The sequence below is a fragment of the Rutilus rutilus genome (assembly GCF_951802725.1).
Source record: "Rutilus rutilus genome assembly, chromosome: 11".
Classification (NCBI taxonomy): domain Eukaryota; kingdom Metazoa; phylum Chordata; class Actinopteri; order Cypriniformes; family Leuciscidae; genus Rutilus; species Rutilus rutilus.
The window spans coordinates 6723673-6741530 of record NC_140216.1 but is presented as its reverse complement, the minus strand read 5'-3'; the positions used below and the strand labels follow the sequence as shown (position 1 = coordinate 6741530).

The window sequence follows — 17858 nt, the reverse complement described above, 5'->3', positions numbered from 1 at the left end:
TAAAGTAAATCAAAATCGTAATTAGAATCCAGGCAAAGGTCATACACAGGCAGGCAATCCAAACAAACAGACAAATCCAGAGGGTGAGGCAGGAACAGGAAAACCAGGACACAAGCAGAGATCAAGAACCAGAAACAATGACAACAAAGGAAACACTCAGAAATGCAGTGGAATAATGTACAGGACTTCGCAGGGAATGATGAGGTGAACCATATGGAATAAAATCACTTTCAAAAATAATCGGAATACATCTGTTTTTGTTTATCAGGTTCCATTAGGTGACATCTTGCATACAGCCCAGAATCTGGTGTCGATGTTGACCAACACCTTAAGTGTTGGACAACCGAAAGTGGGGAACCAGTCCAATATCAGTGTACAGTCAGCAGAAGAAAGAAGGTCCAAGTCAAATGTGCAGTCAGTTCAGCAGGAAATGGCTAGGTGTGAGATTCAATGTAATTGTTGTTTTAATAAAATGTGTGTCTGTACTGGTGGAATATACAGTTTGTACAGTATATTTATATATTTTTTTATTACATACTGTATATAAGTTTCATCACACATTAACATTACATCACATATATTAGTGCACATGTGAGTGTTCTCAATGTTCTAAACTGGCTCAAAATAAAAATGAAGTCCTTTTTTAGGTCATTTCCTGGATTCTTCAGAAAGGAAGTGAGGGGTAAAAAACGTTTTGGACCATATAAACGGCCACAGAAAAGCTTTTTGATGGTTTTTTTTCTCCTTGACCAACAATATGAGAAAACACCCAAAGGAGAGACAGAATTACAACTTACACTTGCAGGACTTGGGAGAAGATCATTAACTATAACCGAAAACATGACTCATTCAGAGGTAAGATCAATAATGTATTTTTTCTTGTTTTTTTGTGTTGGGTGAATTTCCTTACTTTCTTTTACTCTGCCTTTGATAATTAAGCTATCAGAGGTGCTTGTTAATGCATATCCAAAACTGGCAAAAATCTGCGGAGGATGGTTGCTGCACAAGTGCTCAGGTATGTAGGATTGTTTTGTTCTAACCTCTTAATACTTATGTGAATTGAAATCATACGCGTTTATAGATATCAGATGGATTTTATCTATTAAATATTTTTGGTGTATTGTCTATTTCTATATTCTGTTAAATACTTTGAATCATAGGTGGAGGTGGTCAACGGAAATTGACTGTCATCCCTCCTGACCCTGATGGGTATAATGGACAGCAATTAAAAACCGTGAGCAGCAATGGAAAGAGCACAATGTATGTAGTTCCTCTGCAAGAGCAAATTGACACAACTCCATTACCACCTGATGCAAGGGAATTTGAAAAAATGCCCAAAGCTCAGTGTGCACTCTGCAGCAAAATGGTTCCCCTTCAGTGCCTTCCAGTACACATAAAACACTGTAAGATGGAACATGTGGATCTGTGTATCTCAAGTGATGATGTAAGTCTAAGGTGTTTATTTTAGTCATCAGTGAGCTCTAAAAACAAGGTTGATGAGTTTCTGTTTTATTTCCAGTCGATGGAGAAGTCCCCAGACTCCCCACAAGAAGATAATTCAACTTCTATTGACACTTGGAAAGAGGTGTGTTTAAAAAAAAAAAAAAAAAAAAAATGATACTGATCTTTTTTTTTTTTTAATTTCATAAGCTCTGAAAACACTATTTTTATGTGATATTATTATTATTCTTTTTTTTTTACGTTTTCAGGAATTGGAAAATTCACCAGATACTGAAAGCTGTGCTTCAAATATAAATGAAGTCTGGACAGAGAAGGTGAAAAGGATATTTATTTATCTATTTATGTGTTCAAAAATATATGAATTTTCAGTTTATGGTTTATGCATGGTTCCTAAACGATTGTTTGTGTGTAATTTAACTCAGTATTTTAATGTCACATCAGACTGCTGAGTGTCCACTGTGCAAGAAAACCTTTGACAGTGATGTTATAGAGATACATGCAGCCAACTGTGGATTACGGTAAATTACTAAATAGTTTAGTGTCACTTATCTAATATTAATCATTTAAATGTTTCCTATCCAGCAATTTGAAATATTAAAGCATTTAATTTTTGTTTTTGTTTGTGTGCAGAACTGCAGAATATGATGATAACTTCAGTGACCCAATAAATACACTTCAAAGGTAAAAATTGTATATTAAGAAAGTGTTTGTTTTGCTTTGCTGGTACATTTCATGTTTCGTTTCTGTTTATTTCTATTACAAAGTTCTGGGGAGATTCTGAATTGGATCGGCAGTAAAGTTGATCAAACCAACACCTTTTCCATCTGCATTTCTCGGAATGACATCTACAACAGAGGAATGCAGCAGTGGCAGCGCCAAAAGAAATCGTCACCAAAAGGCAGACTAAAGGTTACCTTTTTTGGCGAAGCAGGGGTTGACTCTGGTGCTCTTAGCAAGGAGTTCTTAACAGGTATAATTAATTTAGTTCATTATAAAATGTATGTTTTATATTTTAAAGCAGACATTGTGTCAGATCAGATTTTAAACCGTTTGTATTTGTTGTCTAGAAATGATTGCCGAGATTGAAACAAGACTTTTTATCGCTGGTGTAGATAAAAAAGGGAAAAATCCAGTCTATTGTCTCAACAGCTTGGATCGTAACTACTTCAGGTATGCAAGATTTGATCAGTTAACATTTTTCAACATGTTTCAATAAACCTTTTTGGTTGATTCAAGGTTTTGTTTTATCCACTGTGGTATGGTATTAGAAGTGCAGGAGAAATTATGGCTGTCAGTCTAGCACAAGGAGGACCACCGCCGGTTTTTTTGCGCGCGTGGTGTTTCCAGTATCTTTGCTCTGGAGATAATGACAGTATACAGGTGACTACCAGTGATGTCACAGATTTGGAATTCTCCCTGCTCATTGAGAAGGTAAAATAGTAACCTGAAATGTAAGTAATATATAGTAATGTTTAAAGGGATACTCCACTTTAAAGGTCCCGTTCTATGTGATCCCATGTTTCAAACTTTAGTTAGTGTGTAATGTTGTTGTTAGAGTATAAATAATATCTGTAAAATTATAAAGCTCAAAGTTCAATGCCAAGCGAGATATTTTATTTAACAGAAGTTGACTACAAAAAACGGCTGGATTGGACTACACCCCTCTACATCCTGCTTTAATGATGTCACTAGAACCGTAACCTCCGCCCACAGGAACACAGGCGTATTGATGGCGAAATGTCAACAGACGTGGTTGATGTTTATCTATAATCGGATACCGCAAAAGTTTAATTCGAAGTTAGTTTGCTCTGTCCATTTCACCACGGACTGTTTTTCTAACCTGGAATAATATCAAGCAGACTTCTCTCAGCGTTTCATACTGACGAAGGGGGCAATTTCAACTATATTCCAGCAAGCGGTAAGTAGTGATTTAATATGGAAGTAGCGATCACTCTTCACATCGTTCGTTTCTCTTAGTAGGATGAAAATAATCTTACTTAAACTGTGATTAATATACAGAAAGTGATCAAAGAACAATCCCTTTCCAATCGCCCAAGCTGTCAATCACACAGCGCGAGTTTATCTGGACACTTGCCAAAACTCGTTATGAAATCAATGACGCTGTTACGCTGCACAACGAAGCTCTTACTGTACCTACATCATGTTTGCATTGGTGAAATCATTAGTGAGAGTGCAGAAACTGTGTTGCAATGATAAGATCTTTCACGCGATCAACAGGCTGTCATCTGCTCAATGCTCATCACTGCAACCTTTTATGTGATTGAAATAGATCTAAATACTTAAACTTCTCACGATTCGTTAATCCAGATAGCTGTAATAGTAAAAACGTATAATAGCTGTAATAGTAAAAGTTTTTCAGATAGTTCCACATTTAATGCCAGATATTTCATATGCAAGCATGTCAGCCAATCACAGCAGAGGGCGTTTACACTGAAGTCTCACAGCAGACACGCCCCTTCAAACAGAGTGTTCAAACCAGGGAATGAAATCAGGCTAGGAAATATGCCTTTTATTTCTAAATTATAACAATTTTTGATCTAAAAAACATACTAACATTATAAGGGCACCCCAGGAAACATTCTAAAATAATAAAAATAATCCATGGAATGGGACCTTTAAAATGAAAATTGTGTCATCATATACTCACCCTCATGTTGTTTCAAACCTGTATGAATTTCTTTCTTCTGCTGAACATAAAGGAAGATATTCTGGTCTCACTGACTTCCATAGTATATATTTTTTCCTACTATGGAAGTCAATGAGACCAGAAACTGGTTACTGATATTCTTCTAAATATCTTCCTTTCTGTTCAGCAGAAGAAATAGATTCATAAAGGATTGAAACAACATGAGGGTGAGTATATGATGACACAATTTTCATTTTAAGGTGGAGTATCCCTTTAAAAGCAAATATGGGATGCCAATAAGAGTGTATTCTATTTCTCTGTATTTAGGTTAACTCAACAGATGATTTGAGTGAGTTTACAGATGAGATTTTAAGCTGTGGATACACTGGAAAAGTGTCTGCCGACATGAAAAGCAACATAATCAGGTGCTCTATACTTTTTATTCTCCTCAGAGTACAAAAAGTTACAAATTTTACCTGCATTTGTAATCTTATGAAATGTAGTATAGTAAATAACAAAAAGCATCACATTTATCATATAGTACATCAAAATTGAGTTACTGTATTTTTTAAAATATTGTTTAGTGTTTTAAACATTTGATGAAACCATTACATTGCCTCTAGAGCCATTGTTTTACACTCCACTATGAGAGTTGTTCCAATGCTTGATCAGCTGAGAAAAGGCCTGCAGCTCTACGATCTCCAGAAAGTCATGGAAATGCATCCAGACTTATGTCTACCACTGTTTGTCCCAGGGGAAAAAGATGACAGGGTAAACCATTGTGGTTCTTATGGTGTTTTCATAATGAGGACATGTTAAATGTGACAGGCATATAGAAATGCTAACACTATCTCCTTTATTTAAGGTGGATGCAGGCTTCATTCTGGAGAATTGCCACCCTGTCTTTAGTGACAAAGGTTCTGTGAAATACACCAAAGAAGTAAATGTAATGAACTTTTTCCAGGATTTCCTACAGGAAGTTGAGGATTGTGGTATGTATTATCATAATAGCACAACATACTTAGTGGAATGAAAACAAGATTAACAGAACTTTAAAGGGATAGTTCACTTTGAAATTAAATTTTGGTATGTTTTAGCTTACCTCAAGGGCATCCAAGATGTAGGTGTCTTTGTGTCCGCAGTAGTTTCAATTGTGATGTTTTTAGGTCAAACTGTTCTTGTCTGTCAGTCATATAATGCAGGTCTATGGTCACTGTCTCAAAGAGCATGCACAGAGAAGTCCAAATTAAACAATTCCCCATCGTAAGTACACACTGATGGCCTAAAACACGAAACGGGCGGTTTGTGTGAGAAAACTAACAGTATTTATATAGTTTTTACCTCTTGTACACAGCCACGTCCAAGTGATCTGAGGGCGCGCGCGCTTCCTGGTGTGTGACGTGTGCGCGTTCTGCCTTAGAGATCACTTCCGGCGCTTGCGCAGATCACTTGGACGTGGCTGTGTACAAGAGGTAAAAACTATATAAATACTGTTCGTTTTCTCACACAAACCGCCCGTTTCGTGTTTTAGGCCATCAGTGTGTACTTACGATGGGGAATTGTTTAATTTGGACTTCACTGTGCATGCTCTTTGAGACAGTGACCATAGACCTGCATTATATGACTGACAGACAAGAACAGTTTGACCTAAAAACATCACAATTGAAACTACTGCGGACACAAAGACACCTACATCTTGGATGCCCTTGAGGTAAGCTAAAACATACCAAAATTTAATTTCAAAGTGAACTATCCCTTTAAGCCTCCCTCCCTCCCTGTTTTTAAGACGGTGAAGCTGAACAAATGACTGCAGGTAAAGTTATGCAGTGGATGACAGGCCAGAGACATAAGCCAATTCTCCCCAGTGACCAGAAGGATTTCAACATCACTGTGAAGTTCAATCACGACTGTGACACAAAACACACTGTGTGTTTTCCAACTGTAAGCGCATGTACTCGCACAATTACGTTTCCTACTGCTCACCTGAAAACACTGAATGAATTTAAAAACATAATGGAAATAGCTATGAAATATGGGGAGTCATTTGACAATGTTTAAATGTATTTGGTGGGGAAAGCATGTTAAAACAGCAACTTTCAGCTTCTTTTTGAATCACTGTTTATTGGCACAAGTAAAACTGTTCCTTTGACAATATTTGTTGAGAATTTTCATGTTAAGGAAACTCAAAATCATTAACTGTTCTGAATTTATTTACAAATACATTTTCATCATTCATTGTGCTGCTTTGTTACAGTTTTCCAAATATATACACAATTTGCTAAATAAATGTTTACAATGGTCTCACACAGTTGTTCGTGTATTTTAAAGACTTTCAAAATAATGAACCAAAGATGTATAAATATCTCTGCCATAACAGTCAGATGTTGCAAGAGGATTAAAGATGGATTTTACTGTTTCCATCAGAGCAGGAGTGAGTGGGCACTCAATTTCTGGAACATGAACTCCAACATCATCTTCTGTCACACTATCAAACGTCTCCCAGTCGGTTCCAAACAGTTCCAAATTCTTAAATGAATTTTTTTTTTTAATTACTTCACGCATCATGCAAAAGCACAATTTGACAGTATAACTTGAAGGCATAGAAAATCAATTAAAAAAAACAAACCTGAAAACTCTCTTCATTGTCTCCAGATGAGTTGTGCATGTGTCCCATTATCCACATCTGGTTAGGGGTGAGCCCATTTTCAGACCGTAATGGATGATTGTCCCAGCCTTCAGAAAAACTGTGGAGGTCACGCTTCAGACGTGGGAGGAAGACATAATGTGCACAAAACACATGAAGGGAATCTGACAAGTCCAAAAAGCCATCTTCCTCAAGGCTGTGAAGTATTTCGTAATACAGCTGTGTTACGCTGACCCAGACGTCTCGCCACAGGCGTTCAATTCTAGAGAATACAAAATGTATCAATTAAAAATTATAAATTACACGGTAGTGTGACATCTTAAAGGGATACTCCACTTTAAAAGGAAAATTCTGTCATCATATACTCACCCTCATGTTGTTTCAAACCTGTATGAATTTCTTTCTTTTGCTGAACAGAAAGGAAGATATTTAGAAGAATATCAGTAACCAGACAGTTTCTGGTCTCATTGACTTCCATAGCAGGAAAAAATATATATACTATGAAAGTCAGTGAGACCAGAATATCTTCCTTTATGTTCAGCAGAAGAAAGAAATTCATACAGGTTTGAAACAACATGAGGGTGAGTATATGATGACAGAGATTTCATTTTAAAGTGGAGTATCCCTTTAACTTGTTTATTACCTCTGATTATGTACGCTTTTCCCAGAAATGAAGCTTCCTCTTCCAGTCCCTTTCACACGAAACATGGTTTCGGCAATTGCCACATTTTCCACACCTTCATCACCCCGGACCCTGAAATGGAGGGGTGAAGGGAGAGGTTAAATCTGCTTGACTGCCATAATGTTAAGAAAATACAAATAAACATGTTTACTCATCTGTCCCTCCCGAACCTATAACAGAAGTGTCCTTCCTGGGTCAAAATGACCCGAGGGCCAGAAATCTTAATTCCATTTTTATAATTTATTTCTAAATATTTATGTAGGTTTTTCTATTATTTTTGGGTGATTTTTATTATATTTACCTTTTATTCTGGATTTTTTTTTTTTTTACATTAAAAAAATCTAGCTGAATTAGAACCTAAACATGTGTGTACATTCATACAATTTCATAAATATAAGTATATTTAAAAAAATATATAACTGATATAAACTCAGTCTCTCAAATGTAACTGTTAAGTTAAAAAAAAAAAAAAAAAAAAAAGGGAAAATGAGTCATATCCCAGCAGAAACATGACACATTATAATATGTTCTATTGGAGTGTGTGTATCATGCGTGTTTTCTGCATTGGGGATATTCTGTAGTCTCAGCCCTTCATTTGGGTATAAATCTTTGTCTCAGATTTTGTATATCAAAAAAAAAAAAAAAAAATTCTCGTACATTCCATTCATTCCTATGTGGGTCAAAATGACCCACGAGGGACCCTTTTGTTACTTTTTTATTGCACCCATTTAAACTCCTCAAATCCACTCAGTTTTGTGTGTGTGTGTGTGTGTGTGTGTGTGTGTGTGTGTGTGTGTGTGTGTGTGTGTGTGTGTGTGTGTGTGTGTGTGTGTGTGTGTGTGTGTGTGTGTATTCCTGGTGCAAGTATGACAAAAGTAAAGAAATCTTAGACCGGTACGATCAACACACGATTTTTATAAACTGGAAAATCAGTTTTGGGTCAAAATGACCTGAGGGATGAGGGCCAGTAGCAGTTTTAACATTAAGTGGCATGGCATCTGACGCACAGAAGCCAATGGCACATGTCACTATGCGTATTGGCACATCCGGTCTTCATTGGCATGTGCCAGTGGATAGTGGCATGTGTCACTGACATTATTGGCATGTGTCACTGACATCGCGACACACTGACACTGACACCTGACTGACACCGAGTTGCGGAACATGTCACCGTGTTGCGACACCTCCAGTAGTGACTGACAGATTAATCGAACACCTATAGCCTACTGACGTAATTGTTGCACAAAATCCTAAATAAATAGCCTAATTTTGTGATATTTAAAATATCAATTGTGAGTGTAACACTGGCCAGATGAGATGAGAATCTTGCGCTGGCCAGTGTTACACTCACTTATACTGACACCTACTGGCGTGCGTCCGTGCAGCATCACGCAAAAATAAAGGTTTACAGTAACGGGCGCGACTGTTAATACGTTATTCGTAGTGACCCATGATTGATTTATTTCGTGTCTTTCCTAGAATGGGCAGTTTGTGACTTTGCGAGATAAACAACATAAAGTAGCACTGGTATTACAAAACATTCAGTGGCACATACCAATCAAATACAGACGTGACACAAATAACACGTTTGAAAAAATATTAATGCACTTTAATTCGTTTAATTGATATTTTAAATATCACAAAATTAGGCTATTTATTTAGGATTTTGTGCAACAATTACGTCAGTAGGCTATAGGTGTTCGATTAATCTGTCAGTCACTACTGGAGGTGTCGCAACACGGTGACATGTTCCGCAACTATGTGTCAGTCAGGTGTCAGTGTCAGTGTGTCGCGATGTCAGTGACACATGCCACTATCCACCACTGGCACATGCCAGTAATGTCAGTGACACATGCCACTATCCATTGGCACATGCCAATGAAGACCGGATGTGCCACCGGATGTGCCAATACGCATAGTGACATGTGCCATTGGCTTCTGTGTGTCAGATGCCATGTCACTAAATGTTAATACCGCCTCTCGGATGAGGGTTTAACTAAACGCAAGGAAGTGATAACAGAAAAACAATTTTCTCCTACCTTGAAGGCCAGCCATGTTTTTGCACAGACTGGAGAAAGAATGATAAGGCAGTGCTTGAACGGTTGTTTGTTGCTGGTTCCAGGTACATGATCTATACCAAAAAACAAATAAATGTAATACATTAAATCATTCAATACATTCTAACACAGATAGATAGTCAGATTATAGATAGATAAGTAATATTATTGATTGATAGATAGATTCCACTGGGTTGGAAATAAATGTGTTTACCTTTCGTGAGAACCCATCTATCCCACCAAATATGATGATGTTGTACCTTCAAAGTAAAACCATGTTAAACGTAATATTGCATAACATTACACTTTCGAAGGTAAAAAATAAGACCATACCTTATGAGCTTGTGGTTCGTGTCAATATGGACTAAGGACAGTGGACTTTGAACAAAATATGACCTCCTGACAATACACCCCAGCTGGGTCATCCTTTCCAGAATTCCAGGGGCATCCACTCTGTGCATGGATTCTTTTATGCGGTTCCATTGAACTCTGTGTCCGTCTGCTTGCAGGCAGCCTTTTATCATCCTATATCCAGCATTTGGTAGTCTTCTTTTGATGGCCAAAATGGCATTATCCAATTCATTGTCAGACATGGTGCTATATGTAGTTTTTACAGATAAACCCAAGTCACGCATTCGGCGGAAGATTGTTGACTGGCTTACTCCTAAAATGTTCGCAATACAGGAAACTGGTAAAGACATCTCTATGAGACGGGACAGCATTTCCTCGGAAACAATAAACTTAGGTCGACCTCGTCCACCACCACATTCCCTTGTAAGAACTGGGGCCACCTCTTGGGAAAGAGCTGCATGAATTTTTTGTTGCAAATCCATGAGGGTCTCCAAAATATCATTTGGCACATCAAAGACAGTGGAGGCTGATGACAAAATAAACACTTCTTGATTGATAACATACTGAAAATAGTCCAAGTCCAGCTGATGACCATCTAAAACTGCACTTATTCGTGACCTGAGGCGTTCCAGTAGGTGCGTCATCAGCGGTCCCTGTAAGTCAAATTACTCTGACATTAATATTACTTAGACAAAATTCAATCTTTTATTAGTGATAAATGAAATATGACTTCAATACTTAAACAGTGAACACTTATATTACATGACCTGTGTATTAACATACAGTGCACGTAACACGGCTGTTAGGAAGTCAACACTTAAAATTGCTCATTCTTTTATGTAGCCCTATCTCATCGCGCTACAGGCTGCAGTGATGACCTCCTAAACAACTGTCTTCTTTAAGCACCTAACGTTACATGTACTCTAAGAGCTTATCTTACCTACTATACTATCTCTGTAATATTGCTCCTCTCTGTTATTAGTGATAAATAACCCTTAAACACAGGGGTCGTCAAGTTCGGTCCTGGAGGGCCGGTGTCGTGCAGAGTTTAACGTTAGCTCCGACCTCACGACCTCCAGGAACAAGTTTGATGACCAGTGCTTAAACATGTCAGATAAAAAATAATAATAATAATAATAATAATTTAAAAAAAGAACTTACCTGAGACGAGGAGTGAGCGCTTGGCTGCTGATCTGCCATTTCGGCGCCAGTGGTTTAAAACGTTGGTGGGGCGCATGCGCACTTCGTTGGATCGATTCATCTTCCCTCGGATAGTAATGCCTGTGACCTTGATGACGTATTTTTGACAGTCGCTTCGCACACCGCACTTCATGGTCGTAATTCGCATTCGTGTGTGTAACAGAGCTGTTGTGAAAACACGCGCTGTGTCTGTAAACTGTCACAGTCGTACATTTTAGAGTTGTACTCTAAAAAACACACAGAATCGCGCATCTGTAAACTGTCGTGGCCGTAGATTTTGGAATCCAACTCGGACAAAAAACAGAATTACATACAATAGTTTTAAATTACGCACGAGTATATTAAAATTACACACAAATGTTTTGAATTACGTACGATTATTTTTGAAAGTGATTTTATTCCATAGGAACCAGGCTTATATGGGGTGAACTAAACAATATAATGAGACACAGGTGAATGTGATAATCAGGGATGATGAGTCCAGACGGTGAATTATGGGAAATGTAGTTGTAAGTGAATAATGATAATCTGATGTGGAGTGCCCTCAGGTGGCTCTCAAGGGCACTCCAGCTGATGACTGTTACAGGCCACATGGTACAAGTTATAGCTCTTAAAATATTACGAGTTCAAATTACGAACTCCATTACAAGTTAAAATTGTAATGAAAAAATACAGGAATGTTAATTCTAATTTGGGAACAAAAATGATTGGTTTTAGTTTGTAGTACATCTGCATAGACAATGCAAATCTTTTTTTAAAGAAGCAAAAATAATGATTTGGTAAAGACTTTGAAAAAAAGGTGTTCACACTTGATATACTCTTTACTGGGGATTTCTTACATTTTAAACATTAAACCGTCAAGCTATTATTTTGGTGGATAGCACATGCAGAGATGGAGTTTGTGTAGAGCAGCATTTACTGTAAACTGAGCCGCTCTAAGATGCTGAAACCCTGTAGCATAAACTCCATGTGTGTAAATGAACACAGTGCCGCGCTTCACTCTGAAACACGTAGCACACACATTTATTGAATTAATTCACAGCCTTCTTGATTCGATAACCACACTAAGCCACATCACACTTTCGGTTATATTTTGATGTATTTATTTGAGTAAATGATGATGGACTATCTTCAGTCATGTTCATGTCCTTCAAGTTGTTATGTGTGTGTTTGTGTGCAGGTGTGTGGGTCTTATTTTTTGTGTCACACTTTAGCTGTGTGTCACTGAAAGTAGGATCATGTCCTGTTTTGCACCAAGTACACTTTCTCCAGCTGTTATGGCAGGGATGTCCCATCCCCATTGCCTGGAGCTCTGCTGTTCATTTTGTTTTTTTATGGGCGGCTGTCAGCCCACATGTGCATGTCAGAGTTGACAGAGATGAATACGTGACTCCACCTGAATAACTCACCTCATTCAATGAACACATACTGCATTATTAAACCACTTCTTCAAAACCAGTAAAATGGCCATTGTCACTGATGTCTTTACCTCTGTACGGAACATTTACTCTGGGTCTGAATCACTGACCTTCCCAATCAGATGTGCAATTCATCACAAAGACACAGGAGTCATTTTTACCAGCGGGTTTTATTCAATCAAAACCTAACATCAGCCTCATTTAGCTGGACTGATCACATTCCTTAAAGGCCAATTCACACTGCACAGACAAACGCCAACAAATACCAACAAACAAGTTGGCCATTGGATTTAGAATCTTATGAAAAATAACTTCATGTTTCACACTGCCCCAACAGACACCGACAAGCGCTGATTGAACATGGTCAATCAGGTGAAAACAAACCCTGACCAACGCCAACAGACACCAGTAGGATCTGACAAAACCCAACAAACATGTTTGTTGCGGTTTGTCTGTGCTGTGAATTGCATGCATTTTGAGGACGTTTCTCACATTTGTACCCAGCAGTGTCATTTGCTATTAAATAGAAGAGCTTGGGGCTAGTTGTCACATGAGTTTTACTTTAAGTAGAAAAATTGAAGGTCGGTAAGATACAGCCCTGTATGTTCTTGAAAGTTGCTTACCAAGGCTGCATTTATTTAAATAAAAAATACATAAAAACAGTAATATTGAGAACCATTATTACAATAAAATATTTTAAAATGCAATTTATTAATTTGATAAATGTTATCAATTTTCTATATATATACAGTATATATATATATATATATATATATATATATAGGCTATATATATTATGGCTGTCAGTTAAACGTGTTATTAACGGCGTTAACGCAAACCCATTTTAACAGCGTTAATTTTTTTAGCGCGAGATTAACGCCTAGCAAACATTTTGTCGTTTTTTTACATGCTTTTGCAACAACTAGTAACGTTAGTAAAACTACAACACACACTTGTTTGGGCTTGCGAGCCGGCCAAAGAGTGGACGAGAAGCCGCGTCTAGGACAACTTTTATCGGGTAGATTTATTTGTGTAAGTCAATTTCTCTACAGACACATAACTTAGTAGCAGCTACAAAAAAAACCTTTTGATTTATTTCCAATATTATTGGCCAAAAACAAAGACAAAGTTCACTGTACACAAAGTGGGGATTTGTCACAAATGGAACCTGCCACTTTAGCCTTTTAAACACTTTTTGTATATATTAGTGCTGTCAAACGATTAAAATATTTAATCGCGATTAATCGCATTAATGTCATAGTTAATTCGCGATTAATCGCAATTAATCGGACGCGCACTTTCTCAGTTTATGGCCAGCAGTTGAAACGCCGAATGGCGCCGCCGGTGTGGTGTACACTCATAGAGAATAATGTGTTCGAATTTTAAATACGAGGCGCTGCGCTTCGCTTCTCGTCCAGTGTGCGACCCCCTTTAACGTTACGTTTTGAGTGGATGAATGATGAGCGCGAGACGCCGAAATGGATGCCAATATGATTCTGAATGGAAAGTTTACTTTTAAAAAGTTGCCAAATGGTTCAATTGACAAGACCAAAGTGATCTACAAGTGTGTTTTGTCGTTGTGAACTGAGCTATCAACGCAGCACGTCCAGTCTGAAATACCACTTGATGGCCAAGCACACACACAGCTGATGCGAATTCTCCGCCCCCTCGTCAATATCAGGACCTCGTCAGTATTTCTTTCACCCTTTTATTGATGGACAGTGTTACATTGTGTGAGAGATTGCTCCTAGTGAGAATGTTAGTGTGAAATTGAACACTACAGTATATGCCAATGCCATTTTGCACAAAGCAAGCCAATCCACTTTTCCATGTTGATAAGAGCATTAAGATGAGAAAAAAATAATGGGACAAAAAGAAATCAAGAGACATTTAGAATAGATAAAGATGTGCGATTAATTGTGATTAATCGCGAATTAACTATGACATTAATGCGATTAATCGCGATTAAATATTTTAATCGTTTGACAGCACTAATATATTCAAAAAGTGTTTAAAAGGCTAAAGTGGCAGGTTCCATTTTTGACAAATCCCCACTTTGTGTACAGTGACCTTCGTCTTTGTTTTTGGCCAATAATATTGGAAATAAATCAAAAGGTTTTTTTTTGTAGCTGCTACTAAGTTATGTGTCTGTAGAGAAATTGACTTACACAAATAAATCTACCCTGTGGAATATTCAGTGGTGCAAAAGTGCAACATCCATCCCCAGCCTCCCCTATATATCATTATGATGCATTAATCATCGGAGAAATTACTAGTCTAGAACATATTGTATTGATTCAACCGCTGTAATTGGTCATGGATGACCTCCAAAAAAGATTATTCAATTTGCAGTTATATTAAGTGATAAATAATGCTGTAGATAGGGTATTTTGCTTGTGTCAAGACACCCTCCTTTAATAGTATATCACCTCCATGTGGGATCCTCAACGTGTCTGTGGCAGGAGGTTACTGACAGAAAGCACCACCAGATGTTCAGACTCCACCTCTCTGGTGACGGCACGCTTGTCCCATCCTGACAGTCCAGACCCCATACCTTCACCATGGGGGACAGTACCTGTGACCCTCCCCTCCCATTGCAGTGCCCCTCAATCCCAGTTGTCGGTCCAGACACCTGTCCCCACCCTCTAGTTGATCCAGACAGATAGTCACTCTACTGCACTACATCATGTAGACAAGGTCATTAAAGAACAAATCAATTGAACACACACAGTCTGACACACACACACATAAATGAGGAGCCCGTCCCGACTTGTTAAACGAACAAATACTAAACATCAGAAGTCACATTCTGTTGTGTCTCATGCTGGTCAATATCTAACCTCGGTCATTTACATATCCATCCAATTTGAGCCGAAAACTCATTTGAAATTAACCTGGCACATGCCCGATAATCATTTTACTGCCTGATGATTTTTCGAAAAGAAAACCAATCTCCATGGAGATCTCATTGTATGTTGGTGGGCCGAAAATATTTCATTAGGTGCGTGAGCTGCAGCTGATTGTGTAAAATGCACATCGGTGCTTGCAGGGGTGAGCGTTTTGAAGCAGCCGCCCCTTTATTTGTTTAGTTTCACCTCCCTGAGGGCCAGCCTTATGCTCTCGAAAGATGAACGGGTAGAAAACCCGTTTGATGGCTTTGCCCCATCTAACCCCCCACCCCCGCCCTCGCCCTCGCCCTCGCCCTCGCCATTTCTATTCTGAGAAAAGTGGGGTTTTGGGGGCTTCTCCCCTGATGCTTTTGTTCCCAGCCTGGTTATATGCTTGGACTCAGTGAGGCGGAAGATAATGGGAGCGTGGTGGGCTCAGCTCGACTCCGGTTCTGAGGAAACCAGGGGTGCGCCTGACTGAACTCATTTCAGGCTTGATTTGCCCTGACAGATATGAGCTGCTTGAATTAGCATTTATGGGAGATTTTAGGTCTATTATCAAGGAAGTGCTAAGAACAATCTGTTTAAAGCTTATGGATTGGGACGTATTACTTGTGACCTGACAGGTATTGATGTAAAAAACAGATGGGGTGCTCAAATTTGGAGCACAGGTTTAATAGAGCAGCTCACTTTTAATGTTTTAATGTCTAATCGTAGGTAGTTGCCACACGCTTGTGTTGTTTCAAACCTGACTTTCATCATCCATACAATGAAAGTTTCATTCAGTGGGGTCCAGAGTTGTTTTGGATCTCATTGACTTTCATTGTAAAGACAAAAATGCTTCTTTTGTGTTCACCAGAATAAAGTAGATCATACAGGTTTGGAACGACATGAGTGTGAGTAAACAATGACAGAATTTTCGATTTTCAGCTAAGCTTTGCACCTAACATCTTAATTTGCTGACTACTGCTGTGATTTGCACTTTTTTTTTGTTGGGGCAAATTCCCTCGGGTACCTTTTAAATGGAGACGGATGATTTGAGAAGCGAATTAACAGATCCCTGTTATGTGTTTTGTAGCTTGGCCAAAGTGTAGAGCTGTATAATTATCTCCTTAATTGAAGGCTAAACAATGCTAAACGTTTAATTGCATTATATATTGTTCTTTTTGTTCTCGCATTTGTGTTCTCCAGTTGTCTTCCAATTTCCTCTTCCAACTCTGATAACATTTGCATATTTAAATTGGATCAGCTTGGCTAGGCATGCCCCTCCCACTTCACTTGGTTGGTCCCCCACCCCTCTTCCCCCCTCCAGCTGTTCTGGAAGGTTTGAAAAATGAGTCAGACATTGAGCTCTTTCCCCAAAACAAAAACACTGGATAGGGTCTGTTGTGTACTGCGCCAAACCTGTCAGCTCCACTTCGATTTGGATGCGGCAGACTTCAAGCCAAATTACTTCAGCCAAATTACTTCACATGTACAGGCACAAATTTGTGTGATTATGGATGGATAGATATTAGGGATGCACTGATATTTAAATTCTAGCCGATACGATAAATTTATGATTATTTGTGTGTTATGGCCAATAAATAATAACGGCTGATATTAAAATTATATACTATTTTCATTAAATAAATAATAAATACGAATCATTCATTTTAGATGCTACAAGTGAATTTAGACATTATAAAATACAATGGATATTAATTTTGAGATTTGCTAAAGATTACATTTAACAGTGTTAATTATTAGTCCACTGTTAAAACAGTATTTTTTAAAGTTGTAAATAAAGATTTTTGGAGTACGTTTTCAAGAAAATACGAATTAATACTTAACAAAAATTGTTAAAAAGTGTTACTTACCATTTTGTAATTAGTTTTGACATGTATTAGCAATTTCTAAGTGAACATTGCTTTAAAGTAAATCCTACACCATTTTTGTCATTGTGTTTTTTAATATTAACTTTAAATGTGCTTTAGATGAAGACAAAAGTAATCTGAATGTAAACATATAAATCCAGATTGATACTATTTAACAAAAACTGTTTAATTGAACTTAACCGATATAGTACCGATGTATAGTGCATTCCTTATGTACTGTATTGATCATTACGCTCTTAGTATGTCACAATGTGGAGATCTCTTTAGTTAATGAACTGTTTTTTTTTATTATTTTTTTATCTGCATTGCTTAATGTTGCTTATGCTTGCTGTTAACCTGGCTCTTACCTAGTGGTCACTGAAAAAAACATTATAACCATAAGCAGCAAATGCGTCCATTAGGAATTTGCAGTCCGGAGGCATAACGTCCGAACACTTCTGTTTATTGCAGCAACCGTTTTCCACAAAATGCTTTTCTCTCAGAATGAGGAATATTGGTTTTGTCAGGCCCATTTACTGGTACGGTTTCCTACATTACTCAATCCTTCAGCCTTATGACGCCACCTGAGTGGCCAGTCGTTTGATAAACTGCCTCATCTGGAGATAAACAGTGAAATGACAAAGGAAGAGCATT

The 17858-nt window shown here is 37.9% G+C and overlaps 2 protein-coding genes across 2 annotated transcripts; one reads left to right on the top strand and one right to left on the bottom strand.

Moving 5' to 3' along the window:
• Positions 1 to 285: 285 nt before the first annotated feature.
• LOC311300424 (G2/M phase-specific E3 ubiquitin-protein ligase-like) lies at positions 286 to 6179 on the top strand. Its single transcript, XM_084424676.1, has 15 exons — positions 286 to 438; positions 648 to 855; positions 940 to 1015; positions 1161 to 1444; positions 1520 to 1585; positions 1710 to 1775; positions 1903 to 1979; positions 2092 to 2142; positions 2226 to 2431; positions 2529 to 2631; positions 2730 to 2892; positions 4436 to 4533; positions 4732 to 4879; positions 4974 to 5100; positions 5895 to 6179. Exons 1-15 carry the CDS (start codon positions 314 to 316, stop codon positions 6164 to 6166), a joined length of 2070 nt encoding a protein of 689 aa, XP_084280802.1. The 5' UTR covers positions 286 to 313; the 3' UTR covers positions 6167 to 6179.
• A 245-nt stretch (positions 6180 to 6424) lies between these two features.
• LOC311300425 (uncharacterized protein) lies at positions 6425 to 11436 on the bottom strand. Its single transcript, XM_084424677.1, has 7 exons — positions 11004 to 11436; positions 9825 to 10495; positions 9706 to 9751; positions 9474 to 9565; positions 7396 to 7506; positions 6735 to 7014; positions 6425 to 6634 (listed from the first exon to the last, which is right to left on the bottom strand). The coding sequence occupies exons 1-7, from the start codon at positions 11040 to 11042 to the stop codon at positions 6431 to 6433; spliced, it is 1443 nt and encodes a 480-aa protein (XP_084280803.1). The 5' UTR covers positions 11043 to 11436; the 3' UTR covers positions 6425 to 6430.
• Between the last annotated feature and the right edge of the window lie 6422 nt (positions 11437 to 17858).

Bases quoted from the DNA above. Each gene is read 5' to 3' on its own strand.
- LOC311300424 (XM_084424676.1), top strand. From the start codon at position 314: ATGTTGACCAACACCTTAAGTGTTGGACAACCGAAAGTGGGGAACCAG. The intron at 1,016-1,160 runs GTATGTAGGATT...TTTGAATCATAG, and splicing joins GTTGCTGCACAAGTGCTCAG to GTGGAGGTGGTCAACGGAAA. The intron at 1,445-1,519 runs GTAAGTCTAAGG...TTTTATTTCCAG, and splicing joins TGTGTATCTCAAGTGATGAT to TCGATGGAGAAGTCCCCAGA.
- LOC311300425 (XM_084424677.1), bottom strand. From the start codon at position 11,042: ATGGCAGATCAGCAGCCAAGCGCTCACTCCTCGTCTCAG. The intron at 10,496-11,003 runs GTAAGTTCTTTT...TTTGACTTACAG, and splicing joins GCGCTCACTCCTCGTCTCAG to GGACCGCTGATGACGCACCT. The intron at 7,507-9,473 runs GTAGGAGAAAAT...CCTCCATTTCAG, and splicing joins AAACATGGCTGGCCTTCAAG to GGTCCGGGGTGATGAAGGTG.